Source organism: Trifolium pratense, linkage group LG2 (assembly GCF_020283565.1).
Source record: "Trifolium pratense cultivar HEN17-A07 linkage group LG2, ARS_RC_1.1, whole genome shotgun sequence".
Taxonomy (NCBI): domain Eukaryota; kingdom Viridiplantae; phylum Streptophyta; class Magnoliopsida; order Fabales; family Fabaceae; genus Trifolium; species Trifolium pratense.
In genome coordinates, this window is record NC_060060.1 from 1,030,117 (window position 1) to 1,057,211 (window position 27,095).

Genomic DNA, 27,095 nt, shown 5'->3' on the forward strand with positions numbered 1-27,095 from the left:
CATTTTGATTCATCACAATTTTCTAACAGCCAATTCAATTACTGACATAAATAAAACTCAAATTAGGTCCTGACATTTTCATACTCGGAACAAATTAGTTTGATTCATCGTAATAGAGACTAATTTGTCCACATCACATATCTCAAAGACTAATTTGGATTTTATTTTTGTCGGAAACAGAATTGAACCGTGAGAAGGACCAAAATTGATCTTCATTGCTATATATCTTCTTATGATTGCTTTTCAGATGCAGTCATCTTCTGTGATAAATGAACTTCTATTGAACTCATTCTCTACGTGGTCTTCTGCTATTCCAATGACCAATGTCACTACTTGCTTGAAATTAATATTCATATTCTTGTAACACATACTCAAGAAAATACTTTAGTAGCATAAGATCACCTCAGAATTAAAATTTTGTTGTCAATAAAACAATAAGCACTATAGAATAAGTTAAAACTTACTGTACAATCTTATTCTTTAACAATTTGTTGAGTGATATTCTTCCTATTTTTTTACATTCCTATTTCTGGTTTGAAGAATTACTCGAACCAGAAGAGAATTTAAAATATTACATTTCATATAATAAGCCAGAAAACAGAAAATGACATCGAGATGGTAAAACATGGTGTGTGAGTAATGTAAATTAAGATGAACAAAATTTACTGTGTGTAGCCGTAACAGCCATGCGTACTGCATTAACGCTAATCCAACGAGAAATCGTCTAGCCAAATGAGCACTTCATTCCTCTTCAATGTCATAAACCACAAAATAATTGAAGTAATAATCAGCACTTAAGTTAATAAATGTCAAATTAAGGTAAAAAAAACATTTACTTTTACCAATACATATTAGAAGTAAATTCACAGGAATCAAGGTTTTGTAGCATACCATTATAAAGCTCCAAGTTCGACCTGGATCATTGTACCGAGCAAGCAAACAACCAGGCTGAGGTTTTAAACCATCTTTAATGATATTAGACCGCAAGATTTTCTCCTTTTCGCGAACACTATCCTCTGTCGGTTTTCCACTAAACTTTATTACAGCAGCAATGCCTCCTTCGACTTTTCTCAAGCTAACTGTTTCTTGATTAGGATTTGGTAAACTGGACAGAAGATTAAAATATCAAGATTTTGCTCATATTTTTCGACAAAACTGCATTTATTTACTAAGTTCAGACATATCTCTGAGCAAAAGTCGTTCAAATTCTTTAACGGAAAAATTCATAACCTCTTTGTTTCTTTGTCTGATGGAAGAACTATTTGGATCGACACTTTGGACAAGTCAGCATCCATGGCTTGAGTGAACACAGGTGTAGTCATTGGTATCTTTTCTGTTGTTGAATTCTTTCCGAATATATATCTGTATATATAGGAGGATTTTTAACATGTATCAATTATCTAAACTGAAATTGAGAATCAGAATAAGTAAATGACAGCTTTATCTGATATATAAATTCATACCCAGCAACATCATTGAAGCCGGTATTCCCAGATAGCTTGTCTGCATTAGTTTCTACTACTACGAATGGATCATACTGTCTAACCTGTTGTGCCATACAAAAACAGTGACTTCATTACATAATTGAAAAAACCAATGTGATGATGAAGATGATGAATGCGAAGATTGACCTCATAATTTGCCGTCTTTTTCAATATTTGATATTTGGGTGATTCCAATTCCGGTGTCTTGTAAATCCTCAACTAAAAAATGTCAAAGTTTCTAGTAAGAACACAATGAATTATGGAAGATTAACAACAGAAAATTTGTTTGATTCATATATCAAGATTGAAATAGAACGGTACCTGTTTGAATACTTCCGTCAAACCTTCGAATGAAAAATAGTCATTTTTCTCTAGTGAATCCCAAAAGTCCTACGAAATTGAGGAATAAGTAGTTAAAGTACCAATTTTAAGCCAATAATATCACTTCATTAACAGCACTAAACATTATGAAGCACGGAGACTCCTTAGATTTGGCGTGTCGTGTCGGACATGCGTCGGTGTCCGACGCCAACACTTATTATTACAATGGATTATGTCATTTTCTCAAAGTATTATCAGTGTTGACGTTTCAGTATCCATGTCATATCCAGTGTCTATGTTCGTGTTCGTGCTTCATAGCTCGACAACACTATGTTTCAAAACAAACATTCGCGCCATCAAGGTTGTTAATTAGTCTGTAACCCAAAGCTACTGCAAATGAGGTAGCATTAACCGCATTTGACCATAATTTTCTGTTATAGCAAAGTTTACAACGCGGCTGCAACCGCAAATTAAAAACATCAACAACACCACTAGTAGATTGTTTGAGCTGGAAATGTACCACATGGCTACAGAACTTTCCATTTTCTGGGTTAACCCCCATAACAGATGTTCCGGTGAACACCAATTCTGGTTTCCATGGAAGTAGCATGAATTTCATAACCATAGTCCATCTTGTAGTAATCTCATAAGGTCCTGTCTATAGAAACATAATCATTCAAATTGAACAAAGAAGACGTATGAAAATTAAAAGTGAATTTGAGTAAACACCTTAATTAAGTGCTTATTATATAATAAGTCTTTAAGAAAATGTTATTTCTATAATTTAAAAACCAGAAATGTCATTTCAACATGAATTTGGAATTACAAACTTGGATACTTTAGATGGTTAACAAAGGTCATGCGCGTGCTTAATGAGGTGTTATATTTGTTTAATAGATATATCATTTGTCTTAACTGATTAATCATCTATTGAAACAAATGCAACTAAGCTATTTTTATGCATAAAAAGTCCGAGGCTGTTTTCATAAAATATCGTAGGGGCTTACGAAAATACCGTATATAGACTTATGGTAAGCTATTTTCATAAGCTTAAATGAATAGATAAAGGGCCTGTTAAGACTTACTTATTTGAACTTATATACTAACATAAGTTTTGTAAAACTGTTTGGGAGAACTTGTGAGAACCACTTATGACATTGTTCATAAGATGTTTTCAGCTTATTTTCACAAATTATCCAAGATAACCTATGAAAATATTTTTTAGATAAACCAACAGTTAAAGAGAATATAAGAGATCTCAACTAAGTTGACACCCCTTGTAAGCCCTAAGGCCTAGTCCAATGTCAATTACTCATATAACCTATGAAAATAGCTTAAAACTATACAAAAATAATTTATTCTCTCTTGTTGTCCGTTTTGCCCCCATCTTAACTGTTAAATCCACGTTTTTACTCTCTCTTTAAAATTGCTTCTGTTAATTTATTTAATTTTGTATAAACTCCCAGACGTTAGATGAAGCACGAGAGGGGTGGCTGAACACATAGGCAGTAGAAGATCATTTCCAATTATTTTCGGGTTTGCGGATGGTTCTGTGTTTCGGGTGCATAAGCACCGTGTTTGATAGTCCGAATTGTTGGGTCACGAGGGGGCAGCCAGGGGGATCATCTACATTGGGCAATACAGGTGAGTTGGACACCACACTTTAACCCAAAACCTTAAGGTGTTAAGTTTGTGGGTCCTCTTACTTATAAAGTGTTCAACCTCCACTTTTTGAAGCAATGTGAGACTTAACTCATAACAATCTCCCCTCAAGTGTGAGTCCTTCAATTCTTTATGCTCCCCCTTCATCCATACACTTGTTGTCAGGAAGACTTTCGATGCAAGGAGTCAGTCGACTCCTTCGTCGAACCATCGGCTCTGATATCATTGTTGGGTCACGAGGGGGCAGCCAAGGGGATCATCCACACTGTGCTTAAGAGCAAGCCTATAAATGAGTTGAACGCCACACTCTTACCCAAAACCTTAAGGCGTTAGGCTTATGGTCATTTAAATTATAAAGTATTCAACCTCCACTTTTCTAAGTATTGTGAGACTCAACTCACACTTGCCACAACATGAATTTCATAAGCCCTATTTAATAAGCTTGTTAGATGAGCTTATGAAAAACAACTTATGAGACTCCATAAGCTCTTATGATATTTTCTCTCGAAGAGGTGGATAAGCTAGCACTTATGTCATTAGATAAGCCCAAATAAGCTCTATATAAGTCAATCCAAACAGGCCCTATATCTTTTGCAATAGTAATAACTTATACATAAAGGTTCACGGGGCTTTAAATCAAAAGATATAAGCTGAAATAAGTTAAAACCCACTACTATTTTTCAAAATAGAAGCCATAAGGAAATAGAAAGAGAGAAACAAACAAACCGGTTTAACCCAATGTAACTGAAACCTCGGAGTAAAAAGTGTCTTAAGAAGAGCAATGTTGAAAAGATAACCACTCAAATCATCATGCTTAGTAATCGGGTCTCTGAAGAAAACACGTTCATCATAAGCACTTTTATCAATACCCTTATCATCAAAGAGATGAGGAAGATCTTCATAGAGAAACCCCACTAGTTGCTCCAAATCAAAATTTGATTTTGGTGGACTCTGTTCCACTAAGCTCAGTTTAATGGCCCACTTTAAGTGATTTTTGGTTTTGGGTTTAAGGGATAGTTTGCGGTGTTTCAGGTGAATGTTGACGGCAGTGCATGGTGGCCTGAAAGTTGTGCAAGGTGTAGGAAAATGAAATGGTCGGGAAATTTGGTGGAAGAGATTGGAAGTGGCCATGGACATGGAAGATAGTGAATGCTAGCCACGGAAGAAATATCGAAAACATATTATTTTATTTATTTTTTTGATAAAAAAACTTTTGTTTTATGACGGAACTTTTTTTTTTAAATAACACAATCTCCATCTCAAAATAAACAGCACAATTAAAATAAATATCTCTCGACCAAAAAATAAAAACAATATTTATCCTAAAATACTTGATGTATCGTCCCATAAGTTCTAGCTTAACTGACAAAAATGTCGAAATTGTTAGAGCGAACATCCTGACCAGGGATCTCACAATTATATGTGAGTTTAATTTCAGTTAATTATCACTTCATCTAAGACAAAAATAAAATATTTGATGTATCCAATTTGTAAAATATTATAAGTTTTCAATCCAACGGTGAATTACACCATTAATCTTGATCTATCTCAAAAACATATCAAACGATTTTAGATTTTTATACAATTCAACAAATATGATCTATACGATATAAGCTTTCAATCCAACGGTGAATTTTGTAAAATTTGTATTCGTTAAAGCATTAAGCGGTGTAACATTACTCAAATGTTACACCGGTGTAATTTGATCCCTCCCCATATATATATATATATATATATATATATATATATATATATATATATATTCTTACTATTAAATTTAAAACTATCAATCCCAAGTTTAATATTATTCACATGTAAATATTACAAATATAATTATTATACAAGTGACAACAATCTTTATAATGACATGGAATTTTATAACTAGACTATAATTTCATGCTACACAATATTCGCCCTATAATAAATGCCTCAACCTTAATTTTTTTGAATATTTTCCGCTAAAAAAATAGTAAGATTAATCTCAAGTCAAATCATCTTTATTGTATTTGAAAATTTTATAATGAGCTTTAATTAATTTTTTTTTTACTTTTATGTTTAATTTGTATGATATTATAAGAGAAGTTGCTACTATTAAAATGAAAAATATCACTCAACAAGTTCGGTATTATTCATATAAATAAATTGACATTGTTAAATATTACAATTATAACTATTAGACAAGAGGCAACAATCTTTATACCAACCAATAATATAACACTACACACAATATTTGCCTAGAGGCACAGTTATTATACTAATATATAAATCATAAAAACATCAATATAATTATTTTTAATAATTAATTTTACGGCTTGTTCACACATTCAAAAGCCATTGTTAATATAATTTCCAATGTGCTTTACTGGAAAAATCCTCAAGTCCCTATTCCGGATATATAATTTTCAATGTGCTATACTTGAAACATCCACAAGTCCCTATTCCGGGTGAAACCGGAGACAGAAACCCACATACTGGAATGTCAGGTTCACTACAAACATGATCTCGACAATCCGAATTAATTTCGCAGTTTATCCCTAATAAGAATATAGGAAAGTTATCAAAATCGGGATGGAAAAATTTTGAATAAGAAAATTAAAGGTAAATTATTAGGAATTTTTTTAAATATATTAAATTTAGAAAAATCATTTAAAAATTAGGGTTAAACAAGTTTTTATCCTTATAAATATCTAAAATTTTGTTGTAGTCATATACAAACTTTCATTAAGCACCGGTCTCTCAAATATTGTGTCATAACTTTTTATTCCTATTTTTAAGTCAAGTCATATGTATATAATTTCATATTTTTTAATGAGTTTTTGTAATTATGTTTATATTAGTGTGAAAACCTCTACAACAAAAATTTAGAATTTTTTCAATAAAATGAATTAAATATAATTTTTTAAGCGGCAAAAACTTAAAAATTCATATATAATTTGTCTCTTGTTAAAAAAAATTAAATTTTGTGGGAGAGGTTTTTATATTATTATAAACGTAAATACAAAAACTCATTAAAAAATACGAAAATATGGATCGGAAATTAATATTTTAAAAGAGAGGTTTGTATAATTGATTTAACATGACTGCATAAAAAAAATAAAAATATCAAGTAATATAGATGAATTGACAAAACAAAACAAAAAACTAGATGAGTTGACTTAAAAATAGGGACGAAAAATCATTCAAATTTGGTTAAATTTTTTTATAGGGGTTAAAAACAAAATTTGTCATATTTATAAGGACCAAAATTTTATTTAACCCTAAAAATTAATATGAAAATATGGTATGGTATTTGAATTTTGTATAAAAATATAAATACCAAACTAAGCTTTGAGATATCATAGTTTACCAAATTTAAAAACGTTGATAAAAATTACTTACCACTAGTTATAGTAATGAATACGGAAAAAAACATAATCATAGCATAAATATACATATAAACCTTAACCATATTTTTTCTTTTATGAATCTAGAAATAGGAATCATTTGATCGCTTTATAGAGTGAGAATGAAAAGATGTTTCTTAGAATTATGTATAAAAGATGTTTGTCTCTTTAGCTCATTGAATTAATTATTTGACCTTTCATTATATTTTTTATTTCTTTTTGAAATCCCTTCATAATAGAGAAGGGGAAAATTTAAAAATAAAATTATAAGAATTATTCATGACAAAAATATGACTTTTTAAGGCTACATTTTCTTCATTTTCTTTGAGGCTTGACTACAATTCATTTATTAACAAAATTGATTGACTATTTGCAAATGTACAATTTCGTCAATTGAGTAATAAAAAATATCGATCCTCAGGGATTGTGTGATTCTATCAAAGTCATTGTGTCTATGAACATACTAAAATTAGAACACATTTTGGGGGTTTTGTTTGAGTAATTGGTTTGTAAGAAAACGTTTCGAAATCAAATTATGATAAGAGAGTGAGGTTGAATCGTCGACGAGTACCTAAACAATAGTAATCGCATGCAATCAATCGTGTCGTAATGAACCACTCAAGTGTCACAACTAGATCAACAATATGATGAATTTCAATCTCTTGATAAATCCACCCTATCATTTACCAATACTTCTCCAATCTCTTGGATGGAAGCTACCGGTAACAGAGTAATTAAAAAGCGTGTTGATCTTATGTTACACTCTATGTTTCAATCTCTCGACCGGAAACACTCAAGTGCACAATGAATTCATGTCGGATTTTAGCTCATATTCTCATACATAATCAAAATCTAAAATCATTGCAAAGTTGATCAGAATTTGTAAAGCATTAAGAACAGAAATTCATTGAATAACACTATAAAGAGAGATTCATTACAGACTCAATGGATTACAATAGTCTAGTTCCTAGTCATGATCCAACCTCTATGGAGGTCTAGCCTCTCATGGTGAAGTAGCTTAATCCTAGCTCCAACTCCAAAGGATGAACTCCCATCATGTTGTATGCTTCAAATCTAGCCACTCTTAACCTCTGGAACACTGGATCATGGACATGGAAGATAGTGAATGCTAGCCACGGAAGAAATATCGAAAACATATTATTTTATTTATTTTTTTGATAAAAAAACTTTTGTTTTTTGACGGAACTTTTTTTTTAAATAACACAATCTCCATCTCAAAATAAACAGCACAATTAAAATAAATATCTCTCGACCAAAAAATAAAAAAAATATTTATCCTAAAATACTTAATGTATCGTCCCATAAGTTCTAGCTTAACTGACAAAAATGTCGAAATTGTTAGAGCGAACATCCTGACCAGGGATCTCACAATTATATATGAGTTTAATTTCAGTTAATTATCACTTCATCTTAGACAAAAATAAAATATTTGATGTATCCAATTTTAGAAAATGTTAATCGACACTCCTACACATTAGTTAAGAAAAGAAAGATGAGCTTAGCTCAGTTGGTAGGACATTGCATTATATATTTAAGGGAATGAATTTCGAATCCCGGTCATTCTATTCATCCATCTTAAGAATAAAATTTCTAGTCACTGAGCTACTTAAAAAAATATATATATCTTAAAATTTGTTAACTAATGCCCCCTTCAAAAAAAACTAATGCCCCCTTCAATTTTTAATACAACATTTTTCAACTACTCCCTCCAAACCAAATTATGACACTTTCAGAGAGAAAAATTGTAACAATTATAAGTCACTTTTCATTATCAATGAAGTATTTAATGATATTTTTCTTATTATACCATAAATTATTTATTACTCTCTCTTCTTTTAATTCTTCAATTTATCTTTCTTATATTATTAATGAAGGACAATTTTGTAAACTAACTCATAATTTTTTTTTTCATACGACATTAATTACATTTCTTAATTTTTGCAAATTGGTCAAAGTGGCATATATTATGGTACGGATGAAGTGTAATCTCATTATAATTACTTTCACGATTTTCAAATAAGTCATTAATAAGTACTCCCTTCATCCTAAAATTTTAGTTTTTTTGTAATTTTGCACGGAAATTAAAAAATCATAAGTAAAGTTATTTTTACCTTTATTTTATTAAGAAAGAGAAAATATATTTAATTAATATTTTAACTTTACAAGGAAAGGTACATAAGATGGACACTAATGTAATAATACTCTCAATATATTATAATAAACTTTTGGATACATAAAGAAATTTAAAGATCAGGAAAATAAAGTGAAATATATCATATAGACCAAATATTATTTTTCATTATTTTTTTCAATTAACTTTCACGGCTTCTTCATCACACAATCACAAGCCACTAATACACACTTTGGAACTTGTGGAGGGATACACAGATGAATTGGACAATCCTCATCCTGTTCGCAGAGAATCATTGCTGTGATATATCAAATAAGAATTAAGTAACTTTATCAAAATGGGGTCAACAAATATTGAATTTAAGATAAAAAGAAAAGTTAATGGTAAATTCTTATTTGGTTTTTTATAATTTACCTCTCGATAATTTTAAGGTATTTATCCACTAATGATATGGAAATTCAAAAGTTTTTACAAATTAGTTGTGAGTATTACATACAATTCAATTTATCTAACTTATTCTCATTGATTGATGGATAAATACCATCAAATTTTAAAAGGATAGAGTAGGTCTCACTTTTTTATTTATCTTTGGACTAAACACTTAAATTCTAGGTACCGTGGTTTTTGTTGGGTATCAGTGTTTTTTAGATAAATTTACTTAAAATTTAAATTTATTTTAGAACAAAACTTCGGATTTTTTTTTTAAACAACTAAATTTTATTAATAACGTAATTGAGTGCAAGACTAGCATAGTGCGTAAAACAAACACAATACAATCGCATTACAGGATAGAAAATAAACTAAAACAATACCTAAAATAAACCAAAACAAGAAAATAAACAAAACTTAGGATTATTTTCTTGTTTAGATGTTTTCTGTACGAGTTTTAACTAAAAATAAACTTTTTGTAGGTATAATAAATTTGTAAAAATTATGGATTTGATAAATATAGATAATTCAGTTAAGAATCATAGAAAAATATAAAAAGAAAAATGGATCTAAGTTTTGTCCTCTACTATAATATAAATTAATACAAAAATATGACTTGATATTAAATTTTGCATAAAGAATATTGGTACTGAACTAACTTCGAATCGAGTACCAATTCTTTGGTACCCAACATACATTGTTGGATATCGGTACATCTGAAAAAATTATCTCGGCCCCTACATATATAATGCAATGTTTCTACCAACTGAGTTAAACTCAAAGGGACGAAACATGAATTTTTTAAATATAAATCAATATTAAAATATGACATTGAATTTTTAACTATTGAGTGCAATGTTCGCCAGTTTAAAATCGATGATAAAAAATTACTTACAACAGTTTGTCATAGAAATAAATATGGAAATAAAGACCATCATGACACAAAAAAACATATAAATTTTTGCCATATTTTTCAGTTTTGAATATAGAAATAGAAATTGTTTCATCACTTTATAGTGCAAAACAAAACCATGCTTTGTTAACAAGAAATCATATTTAAAATCGTAATTATTATTAAATGTTTCTTAGATGTATTATAAATTATGTTTGTCTCTTTAGATCATTTAATTAATCACTCAACCTTTCATTATGTTTTTTTTTATATCTTTTTTAACCCTTCGTAATAAACAAGGGAAAATCTAAAAAAAAAATTAATATGGTTGAATGATGACAAAAATATGACTTTTTAGTATCCACCTGAGACCTGAGTCAATTTAGAAATAGTGTTGTGTTATGATAGGTTTTCCATTACACATAAGATTTGTTGTGAATTCAATTAAATTACACCGATAATAATCTTGATGTGTGGAGCAAATACAATTTAAGTAATCAAAATAAGCGAACGACAATAATAATCTCAAATAATGATAAACGGCGAGAAAGAAAAGGACACAATAAATTATTTATCCAGTTCAGTCAATGTGACATACTCTAGGGGAGAGAGTAGCTCTCCATTTCACTATCAAACTTTGTTCCTTGATTACAATGAGATTCTCAAAAGAGTTGCAAGAAAATAGAGTTTTCCTATTTCTACCTTTTTCCCAAATCTCTTCCCGTGACCAAGAGATTTCAATGATAATGATTACAAGGTGAAAAGAATGAGTTCCCAATCCCTAGAGTGTACCCAAAATAACCCCTTTTGAACCTTAGCTTGATTGATTATGAATGAACCCTAAAATCAACTCTTCATATACAAAAACTGCAAAAAAATATATATAGGGCTGCGTACCTGCGCATGGCGCAGCACCAGCTGCGCATGGCGCATCCAACAGATCAAGAAACCAATTCTTGAAATAATAATTGCGCATGGCGCAGCCCCTCCTGCGCATGGCGCAGGGAACAGGGGCAGAACCAATTTTCTGCTTTTCATATCAATTCTAAGGCAAAACCAACAAATCTCACCTTACCTTTTAATTGGTGGCGGTGCCAACTTCCCACCAACCACCATGATGCTCTCTCCAACCTCCGTCTACTCTTCAACGAAGTTAATCAAGTCCAAGCAATGCTTGAACTTTGCTCTAGGTAACGATTTGGGGAACATGTTCGTCGGATTCTCTTCCAATGCAACCTTTTCCACAATGATTTGTTTTGTCTCAATCATGTCTCTCACAAAGTGCAACCAGATGTCAATGTGCTTCGTACTTTCATGATACACTTTATGGTTTGCCAAATGCATGTCACTTTGGCTATCACAATGTATCTTCACACATCCTTGACTAATCCCCATTTCTCCAATCATACCCTTCAACCATATATGGCTTCCTTCACACCTTCAACAAGTGCTATGTATTCCGCTTGAGTTGTTGACAAGGTTATAACAGATTGGTGATTGGCCTTCCATGTTATCGCTGTACCGAACAATGTAAACACAAAACCTGATAAGGATTTTCTAGTGTCTATGTTACCTGCATAGTCCGCATCCACATATCCCTCCAAGCATCTCTTCATGGATCAGTTCTCTTATACTCCCTCTGTCCTTTTTATAAGGAACAATTTGAAAAAATCACACAGACCAAGGAATCACATTTAACATAATTATTTTCATTTAATACTCTTATAAATTTAATTTTTTTTTTCCATATATACCCTTATTTAATTACTCTTTATTCAACCAGTAATTTACTTATTTTTAAATTCTCTCTCATAATAAATAAGGGCATAAGTGAAATTGAACATTTAAAACATTTGAAAATTGGTCAAAGTTTCTTATAAAAAGGACCAAATTTTTTGCCCTAAGTGTTCCTTATAAAAAGGACCGGAGGGAGTACTTTAGACCACCCTTCAAGGAACCATTCAAATACCTCAGAACCTACTTCAAAGCTTGCCAATGAACTTAGCCCGAATTTGCCATAAACCGACTTACCACACTTATTACATAGGATAAATCAGGCCTATTACAAACCATGCCATACATGATTCTTCCAACCCCACTTACATCAGATGTGTGAGTGGTAGGGACCCAATGTGGTACCACACTTAATCTATGGAATGAAAGGAGCATTAGCTGAAGTTAACTGGACCTAATGTGGTACCACACTTAATCTATGGAATGAAAGGAGCATTAGCTGAAGTTAACTGGTCAATGTGGTACCTCAATTCTTTCTTACTTACCTTGCCCCTTATTAATTTGTTTTCTCCTTCTGGATTGTTTTACTTTTTTGTTTTCGTTTTTCACATCTGAAGGGTTGATTTTTGGAAATATGATATAAATCTAATGGAAAAAGTGTCTACTGGAAAACTGAAGGGTTTTCGTTCTGTTATTTGCAATCTGTTAGTTTTGATTAAATCTATTGAGAAATGTCAATAATGGTAATGAGAAGTGTGTTTTGCATTGATGGAGCAGGGCGACCAGTAGCTTGAGAAGTGTCAATAATGGTATTGAGAAGTGTGTTTTGCACTACATATAGCACATTCAGCTGTATCGACATCGCTAATGCACCGTCATCCTATCGGTCATTTCTGTCACGAAATTCTAGTAAGTTTTCTTGATCAATCGCTTCCCGTTTTGCTGCATTCTTTTTGTTTTTTGAATAGGCTCTCATGGCTATGCCGGCTCCGTACTTCAGCCTGTCCCTTTTTTTATGCCGGAACGTGTGGTACGATTCTTAGAAAGTATTCTTTTATGAATTTTTCTATTATTTTTTAGCATTACATGTGATTTTTATGTGTCTCTACTCTCTTGCATTCATCTGGGTTTTAGAAATTTTTTATTTGAATTTTAACTAACCTAACTATATTGGTAATATGTTTATTTCCTTCTTATTAAGAAGTACTCTGTTTGGCATTTTTTTTTTTTTTTAGTGTATTAATTTTGGTTTACTATAAATATTAGCAAATGGGGAAGTTCAAGACATTGATTGTTCTGTCTCACTATTTAGAGGTATGCATCATTTAGTTCAAGACATTAATTGTGACTGGAAGGTTAACAATATTCTTCTCTTTTCCAAGGATCCTTTACTTCAATTCTGGGGCGAAGCAGCAAAAAATCGTCATATAGTTAAAGTTGTTCCTGGTAATTATATATTCATGATATGTAGATTTAATTGTTTTTACTATCTGGTTAATTAAGGTAACTTCAAAGCAAATGTTCAAAAGACAAAGCACTAGTTATTCTAGTCTTACTGTATTACTTAGGAAACACTTTGGTGATTTGTTTTGTATTAATATTGATCTTTTATTTTATATACATGTCTGATTTTCTTGTGTTATATGATACCAATAAAGAAAACTATTATTGTACTCTTAACAGAGTAGTGAAAAAAAGCAGCTTTTATTATAAAAAATAAATTAAAAGTTTGCCACGGTTACATTCAAGGTTAGCCACGGCTAATACCGTAGCCAACATGTTTATTTTGAAAAGCCCAGGTAAATGTTAGCCACGATTTAACCGTGGCTAATTGTGAGGTTTAATTGTATATATGTCTTCCATCTTTCAGGTCAAATTTTGGAGAAATCCGAGAAAGTAGATTAAAATACGATATTTTTCATTAATCTCGCCAAAAATTGAACGATAAAATTTATAACGCGGTGAAAACTAAACGAAATAAAAAAATCGAAAAAAGAGGTGCAACACAAGGACTTCCTTGGAGGTCACCCATCCTAGTACTACTTTCGCCCAAGCACGCTTAACTGCGGAGTTCTGATGGGATCCGATGCATTAGTGCTGGTATGATCGCACTTGATATATAATACGGTTTAATTGTATATATGTCGTCCATCTTTCAGACCAAATTTTGGAGAAATCCGAGAAAGTAGACTAAAACACGATATTTTTCATTAATCTCGCTAAAAATTGAACGATAAATTGATAACACGGTCAAAACTAAACGAAATAAATTATAATCTCGCCGCAGTTATCCGTGAGGGATAACTCTCATGGTTAACTATTAATTCTAAATTATAGTGCGGAAAAAATCCATGTTTCGTTAACAAGAAACCATTCTTAAAATTATAATTATTACTCCCTCCGGTCCTTTTTATAAGGAACAATTTGAAAAAAAAATTTGGTCCTTTTTATAAGAAACAATCATTAAATTTATTCTTACAATTCCATTTTTACCCTTATTAAATTGTATTAATTCCAAAGTTATGCATTAATTAGAGTGATATATTCCCTAAGGATAAATTAATACACCAAGGTTAGTTTTGGAATAGATTGTAAAATTTTAGAATTTTTATTAAGAAATATAAGGTTTCTTGGTATGTGTGTTTTTTCCAAAGTGTTCCTTATAATAAGGACCGGAGGGAGTATATATTAAATGTTTCTTAGATGTATGTATAACATATGTTTATCTTTTTAGCTCATTTAATTAATCATTTGACCTTTCATTATATTTTTTATTTCATTTTTAACCCTTCATAAGAAAATATAAAAATAAAAGGCTTAAATGCACTTTTGATCCCCTATTTTCAAAAAAATGAAGTTTTGGTCCCCCTATTTTAAAAACCAACTTTTTAGTCCCCCAATTTTAACTTTTTTTGAGTTTTGATCCCCAATCCCATTTTAGGGCTAATTTTGTTGATGTGACATTGCCATTAATGCATATCAGCGTCCACGTGGACAAATTTAATATCTAGAATTCAACTTCAAACTTAAAACAATTTCTGGGTTTTCATTCAAACTCATCCAAAGTCATAGATAGTTTAAAGAGTATGAGTAATTTCTATTGAATCACAAAATCATCTCTAATTTCTTTTCGTTTTTAAAAATCCATAAATTGTTGAGTTTGAACGGAAACCATAGGATTGGTTTTTTTTTTTTATAAGCAAATTTTATTATAAGGGAGTACAAGGGGTACTCAAACCCTTACAACAAAGATTAGGTACTTTGAATACAAGATATTGGATCCAAGCACCAACTAGAAAAAGGACAACAAGCATTACGACCAAATCTACTATTAAACCACATCCACGAAAAAAGTTTAATAGAATCCAATAGCGCCGAAATGTCTGGAATTTCGCCCTTAAAAATGACCTTGTTACGCAACTTCCATAAATTCCAAGTAGTTGCCAACCATACCAAGTGACGAACACGTCCTTTATCTTTCACTTTAAACAACTCGCCAAATAACAAAAAGTGATCAATACCTTCAGCATCCAACGATGTCAAAAGTCCTAACCAATTAAGCACTTTGCACCACACCACCTTGCTGAAATAGCAGGAAAAAAAGAGATGTGCTTCTTCCTCCCTGTGCCGGAAGCATAACACACATGATAGCTCAAACGGATTAGATAAAACTCCTCTGCGATGTAACGCTGTTCTTGTAGGCAATCTATTAAGCAAAAGCCTCCAACCAAATACATTGATTTTAGATGGCACATCAGATTTCCAAAGTCTAGAAAACGCAGCAGCCGCATTGGTATCCAACGTCATAACCTGTCTTAATGATAATAAAAAAGAATAGCAAGACTTAACAGAAAACTTGCCGTTAGCATCCGGTATCCACCTCCAACGATCTGGTTCAGATTCTGAACAAAAAAAACCCGCAAGTTAACCTTGTAATGCTAGTACCTGCTGCTGCTCAACATCACCCAACGGCTCTTTCCATTTCCATCGAAAAGCTGAAACTGCACCCTCTCTTTCCAATCGCTCACTAACCAAGGCCTTTTTATTAACCTCCTTAGCATATAATTCAGAAAACAGAGAACTAAAGGATTGTGAGCCAAACCATTTAAAATTCCAGAACTCGATATTATTACCGTTACCAACACGACAACTAATATTGGACGAAAACCAACAGTCATTCAAATCGCGCCCCCTATTTATGATGTCTCTCCACCAAAGCGACGAAGGAATACGACCCTCCATAACTTGAGGAAATAGCACAGAAGAAGATAACCTCCCATATCGAAAACAAAGCAGTTCAGCCCAAATCGCATCATTATCATTCAATAATCTCCACTTCCATTTACTCAACAATGCCAAATTAAAAAGTTCAAGATTCTTTACCCCTAATCCTCCTTTCTCCTTGGGTAAGCAAACCTGATCCCATTTAATCCAACACACTTTTTTCTCCTCCGCACCACCACCCCAAAAGAAATTTCGTTGAATACGTTCTAAAGATTTTAAAACGCAGCTTGGAGCCTTGTAGAATGAAAAAAAAATATAGGGGAATGCTTGCCAAAACAGAATTAATGAGAGATAAGCGACCACCAAAAGATAGAAGTCGACTATTCCAAGAATTTAGTCGTTTAGTCATAGCGTCAACCACTGGTTTCCATGTTTCCCTTCTCCGCGGATTAGCTCCTACCGGCAATCCCAGGAACTTAAAAGGAATGGCAGCCGTATTACAAGATAAAAATACAGCCCCTGCTTCAAGAAGTCTGTTATCAACATTTACACCATATAGTTTGCTCTTTACGAAATTGATCTTAAGACCGGAAACCAATTCGAAGCCACGAAGTAAAGATTTAATGGTCCATAAATTTTCCCAACAACCTTCTCCCATAATAATGGTGTCATCCGCAAACTGAAGCAAGTGAAAGTGAAGATTCGCATTAACTTTGAAACCTTTGAACGTACCAATAGCTACTGCTTTGTTCATCATGCCGGATAACCCTTCAGCCACAATTAAAAATAAGAAAGGGGAAAGAGGATCCCCCTGTCTCAAACCTCGACCCACTTTAAAATCATCCGTTGGGCTACCATTAACCAAAATAGACATTGAGCTCTCAAAGATGCAAGCCTTCATCCATGTCAACCAAGCTGCAGAGAAACCCATGTTGATCATCATACGCTCCAAAAAACCCCAACTGACAGTATCATAAGCACGTTCAAAGTCTACTTTGAATAACATACAATTATCCTTTCGTCTTTTGGCTAGATCGATGACTTCATTAAGCACAACAACTCCATCGAAAATTTGACGGTGCAGGAGAAAAGCCGATTGACAATTAGATATCAACTTCCCTAAAACTCTTTTTAACCTATTTGCCAAAATTTTTGACAAAATTTTGTACAAGCTCCCAATTAAGCAAATAGGACGGTAGTCAAAGAGATCCTGAGGATGATCTTTTTTGGGAATAAGGGTCAGAAAAGAAGCAGTTACAGCCTTTGGAAGCCTTGCAGTCGCATGAAATTCTCCTAAAAAATTCATCACATCATCTTTCACTATCGGCCAACACGTTTTGAAAAAATTTAGATTGAAACCATCCGGTCCCGGACTCTTATTGCCATCACAACTCCAAATAGTATCTCTAACTTCAGATTCATCGAAAGGAGCTAAAAGTACATCATTATCTTCTGCAGTTAAAGACTTAAAATTTATACCTTGCAAGAAAGGTCTAGAAGTCCACTCCTCCGAAAGTTGTTTAGAGAAATGATCTTTCGTTTCTTGTTTTATATCTTCCACCCCTTCTAACCAGTTTGATTCTTTCTTAAGTTTGACAATCTGATTTCGACGGCGGCGGCCTTTAATGGTAGAATGAAAAAAACGAGTATTAGCATCTCCCTCTTGAATCCATTTTGTACGCGACTTTTGAATGAGCAAACTTTCTTTGGAACGAATTTGCTCCCAAAACTTTGTAACCAGTTCCTTTGAATTTAAAGTAAGCGGATCAATCTCACCATTCGCAATCAACTCCTCCATTGCGTTCAACTCCTTTGTTGTATTGTCAATGCTAAGATCCTTAAAACCGAAGACTTCTTTATTCCAAATTTTCAGAGCCTCTTTCAAACGTTTCAACTTTTCTTTGAAATCCATAGGATTGGTGAAATCCATAAGGAAGCATTCTCTCTGATGGTGAATAAAATTCTAGTAGTTGAAGGTTTGATAATTAGGGTTTCAAATTTCATATTTTATAAGATTTAACAATTATTATTTCAGTTGAATATATAATTCTAATAATTAAAATATTTTATAAATAAAGTTTTATTGAATTTAAAAATATATAATAATGACATGGATATTAAATTTGTCCACTTGAATGTTGTCACATCATTAGTTACAAGGCTACATCAACAAAATTAACCCCAAAATGGGATGGGGGATCAAAACTCAAAAAAAATGAAAATAGGGGGACTAAAAAACTGATTTTTAAAATAGAGGGACCAAAACTTCATTATTTTGAAAATAGGGGGATCAAAAATGCAATTAAGCCAAAATAAAATTAATAATGTTTATGATAAAAATAATACTTCCTCCGCCTCTTTTCCATTGTTTTTGGTAAACAATTGGTAAATAAGGGTTAGTTTAATTTTAATTATTTAAGGATCAACTAGTAAATCCTAAAGCATATTTGTGTATCATTTTCCAAAATTATTTGAATGTTTTTCATTTATAATGAATTTTAGTTATTGAAGTTTTATGTGAAAAAGCTTCGATGAAGTCGAAGTGAAATCTTAAAAGTTCTTGAATGTAAAAGACTATCAAAAGCAAACTTGCAGAAACTATTAATAAATTGCAAAGAAGTTTAAAGAAAGTTGTAAATAAACTTGCATTCAATTACAATATGGTGCGTAAATTCATACATTTGTCTTATATATTCGTTTCTCTCTTTAGTGCGGATATTTTGAATATTTAGTAAGGATTTCATATATGAGAATTTGTGACCCTGATTTTGAACACAAAAAACATATATATATATATATATATATATATATATATATATATATATATATATATATATATATATATATAGACAAAGAAACAAATAATTGCTCCTAACGTCCTAATTAAATTATAGCTTCAACGCGTGTCTTGCTACGTGTCCTAGATTTTGAATGAACATCCTGCTATTCTGGCCAACCGTGTCGAATCGAATGATCCTTGGATTAAAGAGTAATCTTTTAATTAAAATATAAAAATTGTTATATTCTAATCATTAATAACAAAATACACCTTCTAGCTAATATTCATTAAAAACTGATTGTGTTTTTAATAAAAATTGCAACTTAATTTGAGTAATTAATTATTAATTTTCAAAGAAATAACAAAATGTAATTTTTTTTTTAAATAAAGCAGTAAAATATATAAGTTATACTGTGATTCTATTTATATAAAAAAATAATTATTTTCAGAAAGAAATTTTTGCATTAAAAATTACGGGACTCTTTTATTTAAAAGTAAAAAATTATTTTGTTCAAGATATAATTACAATCCGAAGCAATTGTAACATATACCTTTAGGATACATGTTAATATGACCGATGTATCCATTCAAAAAAAAATGACCGATGTATCTGTGCCGATTAACAATATCACGGCAATCTCATGGATTTGGTTTAGTGGTAGAGTCTGGCGCAAGTCCATTTATTCTTTCTCGAATTGAAGTACTAATCCTATATTGTATGTTTACAAAGCATATAATTTTTTGATTTGAATCCAATATTGCTTATAAAAAATATAAAAAATTAATACAATACGACCCTTTTTTTTTAATAATCTTTTACGGTTTCTTCACACATTCAAAAACCACTAATATTGTGCACTGTGATCTTCTCGGAACATTCACAAAACCCAAATTCGACATCTGAAACTTCCCCATATAAGCAGTTTGGCACTTTAGGAGGGATGCACTCGAAGTCGAGATCTTGACAATGTTCATTTTGTAAGCAGAGAAACGCAGCTGTGATATGAAATAAGAATATTTAAGAATCGTTATCAAAATAGGGTGAAACAATTTTGAATAAGATAATCTAAAGGTCAATTGTTAGTTATCTTGAATCTTGATTTTTAATTTGTTGGAGGATATATGAGTATGGTCTAGACAAAATTTATGTAAAATTTTAATTATATATATATTGATAAAAATTAGAGTCTAATATAGTTTTAGAACTTTTTTAATAATAGATGAATTTTTATGCTTCAAAAATTTAAAAATTCATATTTAATTTATCCTTTGATAAAAATTATATTTTTGTAAGAGTGATTTCTTTAATCTACTAAAAACATGACCGCGGATATAACAAAAATTAAAACATCACCACAAAAAAAGTTCAAAATTTCAAATAATACACATGATGTGACTTAAAAGAAGGGAAAAAATCGTACGGAAAATATTTGAGAATCAAAATTTACTAAAATTTCTTATAAGGACTAATTAAAAATGAATTTTAAAATATTTATAGGGATAAAAAAATTATTCCACTCTATAAATTAATATAAAGATATGACATCATATTAACTTTTGTATAGAGATACCGGTACCGAACTAAACTGTGAGGCTCATACTGCTATTCATCAAATTTAAAATTGTTGATAAAATTTACTTACATCCGTTTGTTATGGAAATAAATTTGGAAAAGAATATAATCATAGCATAAACAAACGTATAAACTTTATTCATATTTTTTCTTTTATGAATCTAGAAATAGGAATTGTTTGATCACTTTATAGTGTGAAAAATCTATATATTTTTTTATTACAAAAAACAAAAATCCTTGACCTTTCATTATATTTTATTTTTATTTCTTTGTTAGTCTTTCATAATAAAGAAGAGGAAATCTAAAAATAAAATTAATGATTTATGATGACAAAAATATGACTTTTCACCCCTACATTTAACCTTACTACTATAACCTGGGTTGTGGGAAAAGTAAGTTTCTATTATAAACCAATACAAACATTACTACTATAAAATAAGCTTCAATTTTTCTGAGATCCTACCGTAAACTTTATTGAGATTAAGGTACATGAAAAAACCTCCTCAAGTTTTCAGGTGTGCGGTACTTTTTTTTTTTCCAAATATGATTAAGGTACCGGAAAAACTCATGGGGTGAAGGGGTGTAAAAAAGGGTTAAAATTGGTATTTTCTATGATTTATTGGGGTAGAGGAATAATTGTAGAGGTATAGAAAAAAATTTCCAAGAAACCAACAAACTTATATCCAAGAAACCATAAATTAAATTTATGTTAAACCATATGCATATCACTATTGTTTGATGCTTCACAAGATTCTACCATGAACCAAATTATAAAACCTAAAATTATACAAGTTTATAGTTTATTTAAATAAGCTAATTCAATTAGCTTATAACTTATTAAGTCGTTACGTTATTAAGCTACCTTCAATAGCTGCCACCATCCCTATTTATTCATGACAATCGCACTTGTGCAGAAAGGGGATTCCACTACTGGCCAAACAGACTTTCCACTACTGGCCGTGGCCAGTAGTAAATGCTGGCGTCGTTGTAAGTCCATACTTTCCACGTCGGGTCTTTTAATACCCGTCGTCGTATCCTAATTTCTTCTGTAATTATTATTTAAAATTATGGGGATTCCACGTCGGGTTTTCCAACTACCCGTAGTGGTATGTATGGGATTCCACGTCGGTTATAATGAATACCCGTAGTGGTATGTATGGTTTCAAATTTTTTTAATATAAATCATGGGGATTCCACTACGGGTATTTACACATATCCGTAGTGGTATGTATGGTTTTCCAATTTTTAATAGATTCCACGTCGGTTTTTCTTATGCCACCGAAGTGAAAAGTGGGGATTTCACGTCTGTTGTTTATTAAAACCGACGTGGAATCTATTACTTTTTTTTTAAAAATAAAATATTTTGCTGCTATTATATTACATGAAGGGGCTGGCATTAGTCAGTATATATATCCATGATAATCGAGACACTCTAAACAGAGCGTCTACCGACAAGAGAGACATAAGCCACTTACTTTGATGTTTAGATGTCTTAATTAACTTATAGAAAGTAACACTTACTTGCACCTAAAAGGAAGCATAAGCCACCATAACCAAGAATCCCAAGATGAATGAACTGAAACATGCAAGAAATATAATGAATAGAAAAATCTTGCATAGTAATAAACCAAAAATTGAAATGGAATAATGAAAAAGAAAACTTGTTGATTAACTTTTCATGTTCTTCTGCATGTTTGGCAAACTCTGCATTATCATCATCATGCACTACTACTTTACTTGAAATGAATGAAATGAAATTATGAAAAAGAAGTTTTCAGGGCATGATAGTATATAGTCTAAAAAATGTCCTCTGTTGAGCCTGCACTCAAGATACATGTAAACTATCAAATTGAAGAACATATAATTTACACTGTATATAAATTATCAGCCCCATAAACATAAACATAAGAATACCTCTGATATGACATCCAAATTCATCAGTACCGAAAACCTTGGTCAAGAGGAATACATATTTCTCCTCAAAACCATGGTTAGATGCTTTCCAACTGTCTTTTCGTTCAGGTGATTGTCCATGCTATTCACAAAGCCATCTTGAAACTCAAACACATGGATCAGTTACTACAATGCGTGGATAAGTGTAGCTAACTCTTATAAATTTCAAATACCAATCCTAAGCATTTTAAGCCTAAGTATTTCAGATAATCCTATTTCTTCTAGCAGGAAGCAGTTTGCAATTTCTATTTCAAATAATCCTATCCTATTTCTTCAAGTCAAAGGCAAGGTACCTGTGTTAAGCACTTTTTATTTGGAATGATTCCAAACTCTCATAGTTCTGCCTAGTAAAACTCTAGATCATGCAGGCTCATGAACAGCTCAGTGTCCTAATAATCTAACATCTTAACATCCTCATCAAACTAACATACTTTAAAACAACACAAAAATGATCAAAACAAATGCAGAAGAGTCCAAAAGAAACTGAAACATGAAATTTTGCAAAAGCAAAGTATTGATCCACAAAGTTATTGAAAAAGGTCATTGACATTCATTATAGGTATAAATTAGTCCCTTGATTGGAAAGTGGAAGTGTAGAAATGCAAAACCAAATCCAAAATACCAACATCACTTTATCTTCTATTTGCTTCATATTTGGTTCAATGTCAATAACAATACAATAATGTTAATCCATATAGCCATATAGCTCTTATTAGATCAAAAACTTATAGTAATGTCAACTAATGTACCTGAGCTTATGAATCTTATTTGGTACAGAACAAAATACTCATGAGACCAACCATGTCAACTTTAATTGTGTAAAAACCACATTTCCAAACCAAAAACATAAAACCCAACAAAACCATAGAAAACCCTATTCCATCAACATTTGACAAATGATTTAAATGACAAAATCTTGTAAACATGCAAGTAATATTTACTCAAAAACTAAGTTTTCCTTTTGCCAACCTGAACATGCCAGTTTTCTGGATCATCGTCATTGAAAACCCATACTAAAGGATAATCCTCTGGAATAGTTGTATAATCATTCTTTGAGAGAGGATTACTTGCAAGATCCATGAACTTTGGCTGCATAAAGCTTTCTTCTTGTTATCTGTTAAGACAACCCAACAATCACTTTTTAGCAATGAGTTTTGTGAACAACTCTTTGTACCTGTGATCAAATAAAACAATATTATCTCTCCAACCATTGTTCAATTTTACCTTTTCATCAAAACATAAAAAATAATAAAAAAAAGAAATGAACTGTAACGAAAAATAATCAACAAAGAGTTAGTTGTTGAATAATATAAATCCACAAAACTTAAATTCGCAGGTGAAAATAAAACATAAGAGTAAGAGTGTAAGTGATGATCATGAACAATTTATATAGAGATATCAGTTTGACCTTATGCAAGTGACTTTGATATTTATTTCATCTTGTGATCGATTTTCGTTGCGTAGGACACATTGGCTCTACAGAACAATGCTTGGAACACATTACATCCACTCACGCCCCTGCAGACATGCTTGAATGGCAGTATCAGATTTGTGCTGGCATGAAAGGGATATCAGTCCTGAAGGATTCCCTTAATCCAAAATCAGTCGTGTTATTTGAACATCAATATAGAGACATCGTATATGACACCGTATGTGTTTACCTCTATCTCTTTCTTACAAAGATGTTCTACAACTTACACACATTTCAAAACTACACAAAAAATTTAAGGACACTGAATTTGACCTCAAATTTTGATGTCAAAAAATTATTCTCTATAAAATTTGACAAGGATACAACCCATAGCAATATGGAGCTTCTTTTCATGGTACCCAAAAAACCAACTATGAATCTGTATGTGCAAAACAAAAAATGTGATATAAGATAATATAGTAAAAGAACATATTCAAAAGAAAAATAAGGCTCCAAAACATAAAGAATGTAAAAAAACTGACATTAAGAAAATAACAGCTCCAATGCTTAGCATAGGTATAGTTAGAGACTTCCCACAGGCATCATGACGAGTGCTCAACCACACCCCAAATATCATCACAACCATTGCCAAAACCTGCACAATGAAAATATTATTAACATGCAGCACCGAGGCTTCAAATTGAAGACATGCATGACATCCAACACTAACACGACGCCGACACACATCAATCACTATTGTTTTTCCAAATTATCATTGAGTATCTCTTTAACTGTTAATGCACTCCCATTGATCAAATGTCCCTTATAAACCACTTCATATCACCTTCACCAAGTTCATTTTTTTTCTAGATTTCTTTCTTTAAGTGAAACATAGTGAAAGAACAGTGAGAATTATAGTTGACAAACCAACCAAAATTGCAATTATTTCCCAAACCTTTATACCAAGAATAGGTCTCTTTTTTTTTTTTTTTTTTTGTAATAGCAAAAGGACTTTATAATAAAAAGAACTCTATATCAGTATAACTAGAACTCTACAAGAAGTACTTAGAGCTTGAGATCAACAACAGTTCAAGGATTAGCATACGAAAGCCTGACATCAAACCTATATCAGTAAAACTAGCTCATGAAGGCTTTGCAAGCATACAATAGAAATAGCCTAAAACCTCCACTAATGCGGGTCCTCCACTCCCAGATGCAATTTAAGGTGCCACTGCCTAATGAACAACTTATATCCATACAATAGTACAAGCCTAAAAAATCCACTTAGTGATGAACCTCCACTCCCTGAAGCAAGCTATGCAGTCACAATCTGATAAGCAATATATTTCCAAAGCAGCATATATGCAGTAACAGATCAACTATAATAAAACCGAAGTTCGCCACGAGTTAACAGAGCAGCTGAGCTGCACTAACAGATCCTATTTCAACATAAGGCAATAATGTAGCCAATTTTGTGACGCTAAGGAGTAAGGACCTCTTGCCACTGTCACCGATGACGCACTCATAGGTCTCTTTGTTAATTTATCATTCAGTTTAGAATCCATTTCCCACAAACAAACCTTTGATAATATTATATCTACAAAATATGCAATTAATTCAAATAATTAACTACACATATTCATCAAACAATTGTGAAAACTAAAAACATAAAACACAAACATTATATTTAAAAAAATACCTAACCTCCAGTGAAAATCTTCAAAACCCATAGTGAAACCCATATAAAAGGGATTCATTAACTGCATTATAACCAACAATCCTTAGATATTCAATGAAATTCATTTCGAGATCTAGAATCTCTCTCCTGTTTCTTCATAACCTAGATCTCAGAAACACAAACAAAGGAACAAAACATAGGTTAAATCTTTTTAAGACCCAAACCTAGGAAGTAAAGATCGAAGAACCTGCTACTACTCTCAAAACCTCTTCGTTCAATCGTGAAAACGAAGAACACTACACGAACACGAGAGAGATTAGTGAGATTCAGAACATAACACGATTTGGCAATGAGTTAGGGTTTCAATCGCGAAGAGGTTAGGGTAGAAGAAGCAGATTTGAAGGATTTTTGAGTGAGAAAGAGGTTAGGGTAGAAGAAGCAGTGGATGAAGCATGTTGAAGAGTGAGGAATTTCACGGGGCAAAGAGTGAAATTGGGAAAGTGAGAAAGATTTCGCGTACGAGAGAATGAGAAGGAAAGGGTATACATTTTAAGTTAAGGGATTTAACTACCGTTGAAGACCAAATCAGTAGTGAAATCCAATTAAAACAAATTTCAACGTAATTACAACATTGCCACCGTGTCTACTTTTCACTACTGATTTAAGAAAAACAGTAGTGAAATCCCTTGTCTATGAACTTTTCACTACTGTTATTCAAATATCAGTAGTAGAATCATTTGGTCAAATGTGTTTCACTACTGGTATTCACATACCAGTAGTGGAATCCCTTATCCAAAAGTCATTTTTCTACTAGTGTCGGTACCTTGTTAAAAGAGTTTTAAAAGGTAGCGATTCATCATCCGAATTCTTAATTGTGGCGTCTTTCCACCACCTCCATCATCCGAATTCTTGTTTTGTTCTTACCGCTCCGCGATTCTCATAAAAGAGTTTAAAGTGTTTTAACATAAGATAAATTAAATATGAATTTAAGCGCCAAAAATTCATTTTAATCTATTCCTTTTTATAAAACAATAATTTTTTTTAGAGAGGTTTCTATAATATACTAAACGTGGCCACATAGAAATTTTAAAATTTCAAATAATATACATGAGTTAATTTAAAAATAGAAACTAAAAATCGTACGAAAAATATTTAAGCAAAAATACTTGCTGAAATTTTTATAGGGACTATAAACTTATTTATCCTTGGAGCACTAGTAGAAAAATGACTTTTGGCTAAGAGATTCCACTACTGGTATGTGAATACCAGTAGTTAAAACCATTTGACCAAAGGATTCCACTACTGATATTTGAATACCAGTAGTGAAAAGTTCATAGACAAGGGATTTCACTACTCGAGTTACCGTTATCAACTAAACTTATTTAGCCTTGGACAATTAGTATGAAAATCTAACATGATA

General features: G+C 31.7%; 1 protein-coding gene, 6 long non-coding RNA genes and 1 other non-coding gene across 10 annotated transcripts; 1 reads left to right on the forward strand and 7 right to left on the reverse strand.

The window, feature by feature from the left end:
* Positions 1 to 406: 406 nt before the first annotated feature.
* LOC123907672 lies at positions 407 to 4,663 on the reverse strand. 2 transcript variants are annotated; one of them, XM_045958030.1, is made up of 8 exons: positions 4,194 to 4,660; positions 2,326 to 2,463; positions 1,806 to 1,874; positions 1,632 to 1,703; positions 1,464 to 1,546; positions 1,231 to 1,362; positions 892 to 1,105; positions 407 to 749 (listed from the first exon to the last, which is right to left on the reverse strand). In XM_045958030.1, the coding sequence occupies exons 1-8, from the start codon at positions 4,602 to 4,604 to the stop codon at positions 705 to 707; spliced, it is 1,164 nt and encodes a 387-aa protein (XP_045813986.1). In that variant the 5' UTR covers positions 4,605 to 4,660; the 3' UTR covers positions 407 to 704. The 2 variants fall into 2 exon arrangements, with proteins under 2 accessions (XP_045813986.1, XP_045813987.1); XM_045958031.1 differs by lacking the exon at positions 2,326 to 2,463 and having other exon boundaries at positions 4,194 to 4,663.
* Positions 4,664 to 5,571: 908 nt separating this feature from the next.
* On the reverse strand, positions 5,572 to 6,976 carry LOC123909510. The gene is made up of 2 exons (XR_006809938.1): positions 6,846 to 6,976; positions 5,572 to 6,001 (listed from the first exon to the last, which is right to left on the reverse strand). It is a non-coding gene; the product is annotated as an uncharacterized LOC123909510 (long non-coding RNA).
* A 2,083-nt stretch (positions 6,977 to 9,059) lies between these two features.
* LOC123909060 lies at positions 9,060 to 10,475 on the reverse strand. Its single transcript, XR_006809809.1, has 2 exons — positions 10,327 to 10,475; positions 9,060 to 9,300 (listed from the first exon to the last, which is right to left on the reverse strand). It is a non-coding gene; the product is annotated as an uncharacterized LOC123909060 (long non-coding RNA).
* A 1,936-nt stretch (positions 10,476 to 12,411) lies between these two features.
* On the forward strand, positions 12,412 to 13,699 carry LOC123909111. 2 transcript variants are annotated; one of them, XR_006809822.1, is made up of 3 exons: positions 12,412 to 12,578; positions 12,835 to 12,966; positions 13,324 to 13,699. It is a non-coding gene; the product is annotated as an uncharacterized LOC123909111 (long non-coding RNA). The 2 variants fall into 2 exon arrangements; XR_006809821.1 differs by lacking the exon at positions 12,412 to 12,578 and having other exon boundaries at positions 12,589 to 12,966.
* A 353-nt stretch (positions 13,700 to 14,052) lies between these two features.
* On the reverse strand, positions 14,053 to 14,171 carry LOC123911785. Its single transcript, XR_006810690.1, has one exon. It is a non-coding gene; the product is annotated as a 5S ribosomal RNA (ribosomal RNA).
* Positions 14,172 to 19,667: 5,496 nt separating this feature from the next.
* LOC123908362 lies at positions 19,668 to 20,805 on the reverse strand. The gene is made up of 2 exons (XR_006809606.1): positions 20,704 to 20,805; positions 19,668 to 20,056 (listed from the first exon to the last, which is right to left on the reverse strand). It is a non-coding gene; the product is annotated as an uncharacterized LOC123908362 (long non-coding RNA).
* A 1,470-nt stretch (positions 20,806 to 22,275) lies between these two features.
* Positions 22,276 to 23,197, reverse strand: LOC123908365. Its single transcript, XR_006809609.1, has 2 exons — positions 22,548 to 23,197; positions 22,276 to 22,452 (listed from the first exon to the last, which is right to left on the reverse strand). It is a non-coding gene; the product is annotated as an uncharacterized LOC123908365 (long non-coding RNA).
* Positions 23,198 to 23,527: 330 nt separating this feature from the next.
* Positions 23,528 to 26,485, reverse strand: LOC123908366. The gene is made up of 4 exons (XR_006809610.1): positions 25,702 to 26,485; positions 24,540 to 24,652; positions 23,995 to 24,436; positions 23,528 to 23,760 (listed from the first exon to the last, which is right to left on the reverse strand). It is a non-coding gene; the product is annotated as an uncharacterized LOC123908366 (long non-coding RNA).
* Between the last annotated feature and the right edge of the window lie 610 nt (positions 26,486 to 27,095).

Coding starts and splice junctions, on each gene's coding strand:
- LOC123907672 (XM_045958030.1), bottom strand. CDS start 4,604: ATGTCCATGGCCACTTCCAATCTCTTCCACCAAATTTCCCGACCATTT. Junction 1,363..1,463: donor GGCTTCAATGATGTTGCTGG/GTATGAATTTAT, acceptor CTATATATACAG/ATATATATTCGGAAAGAATT. Junction 1,106..1,230: donor TCAGACAAAGAAACAAAGAG/GTTATGAATTTT, acceptor TCTTCTGTCCAG/TTTACCAAATCCTAATCAAG.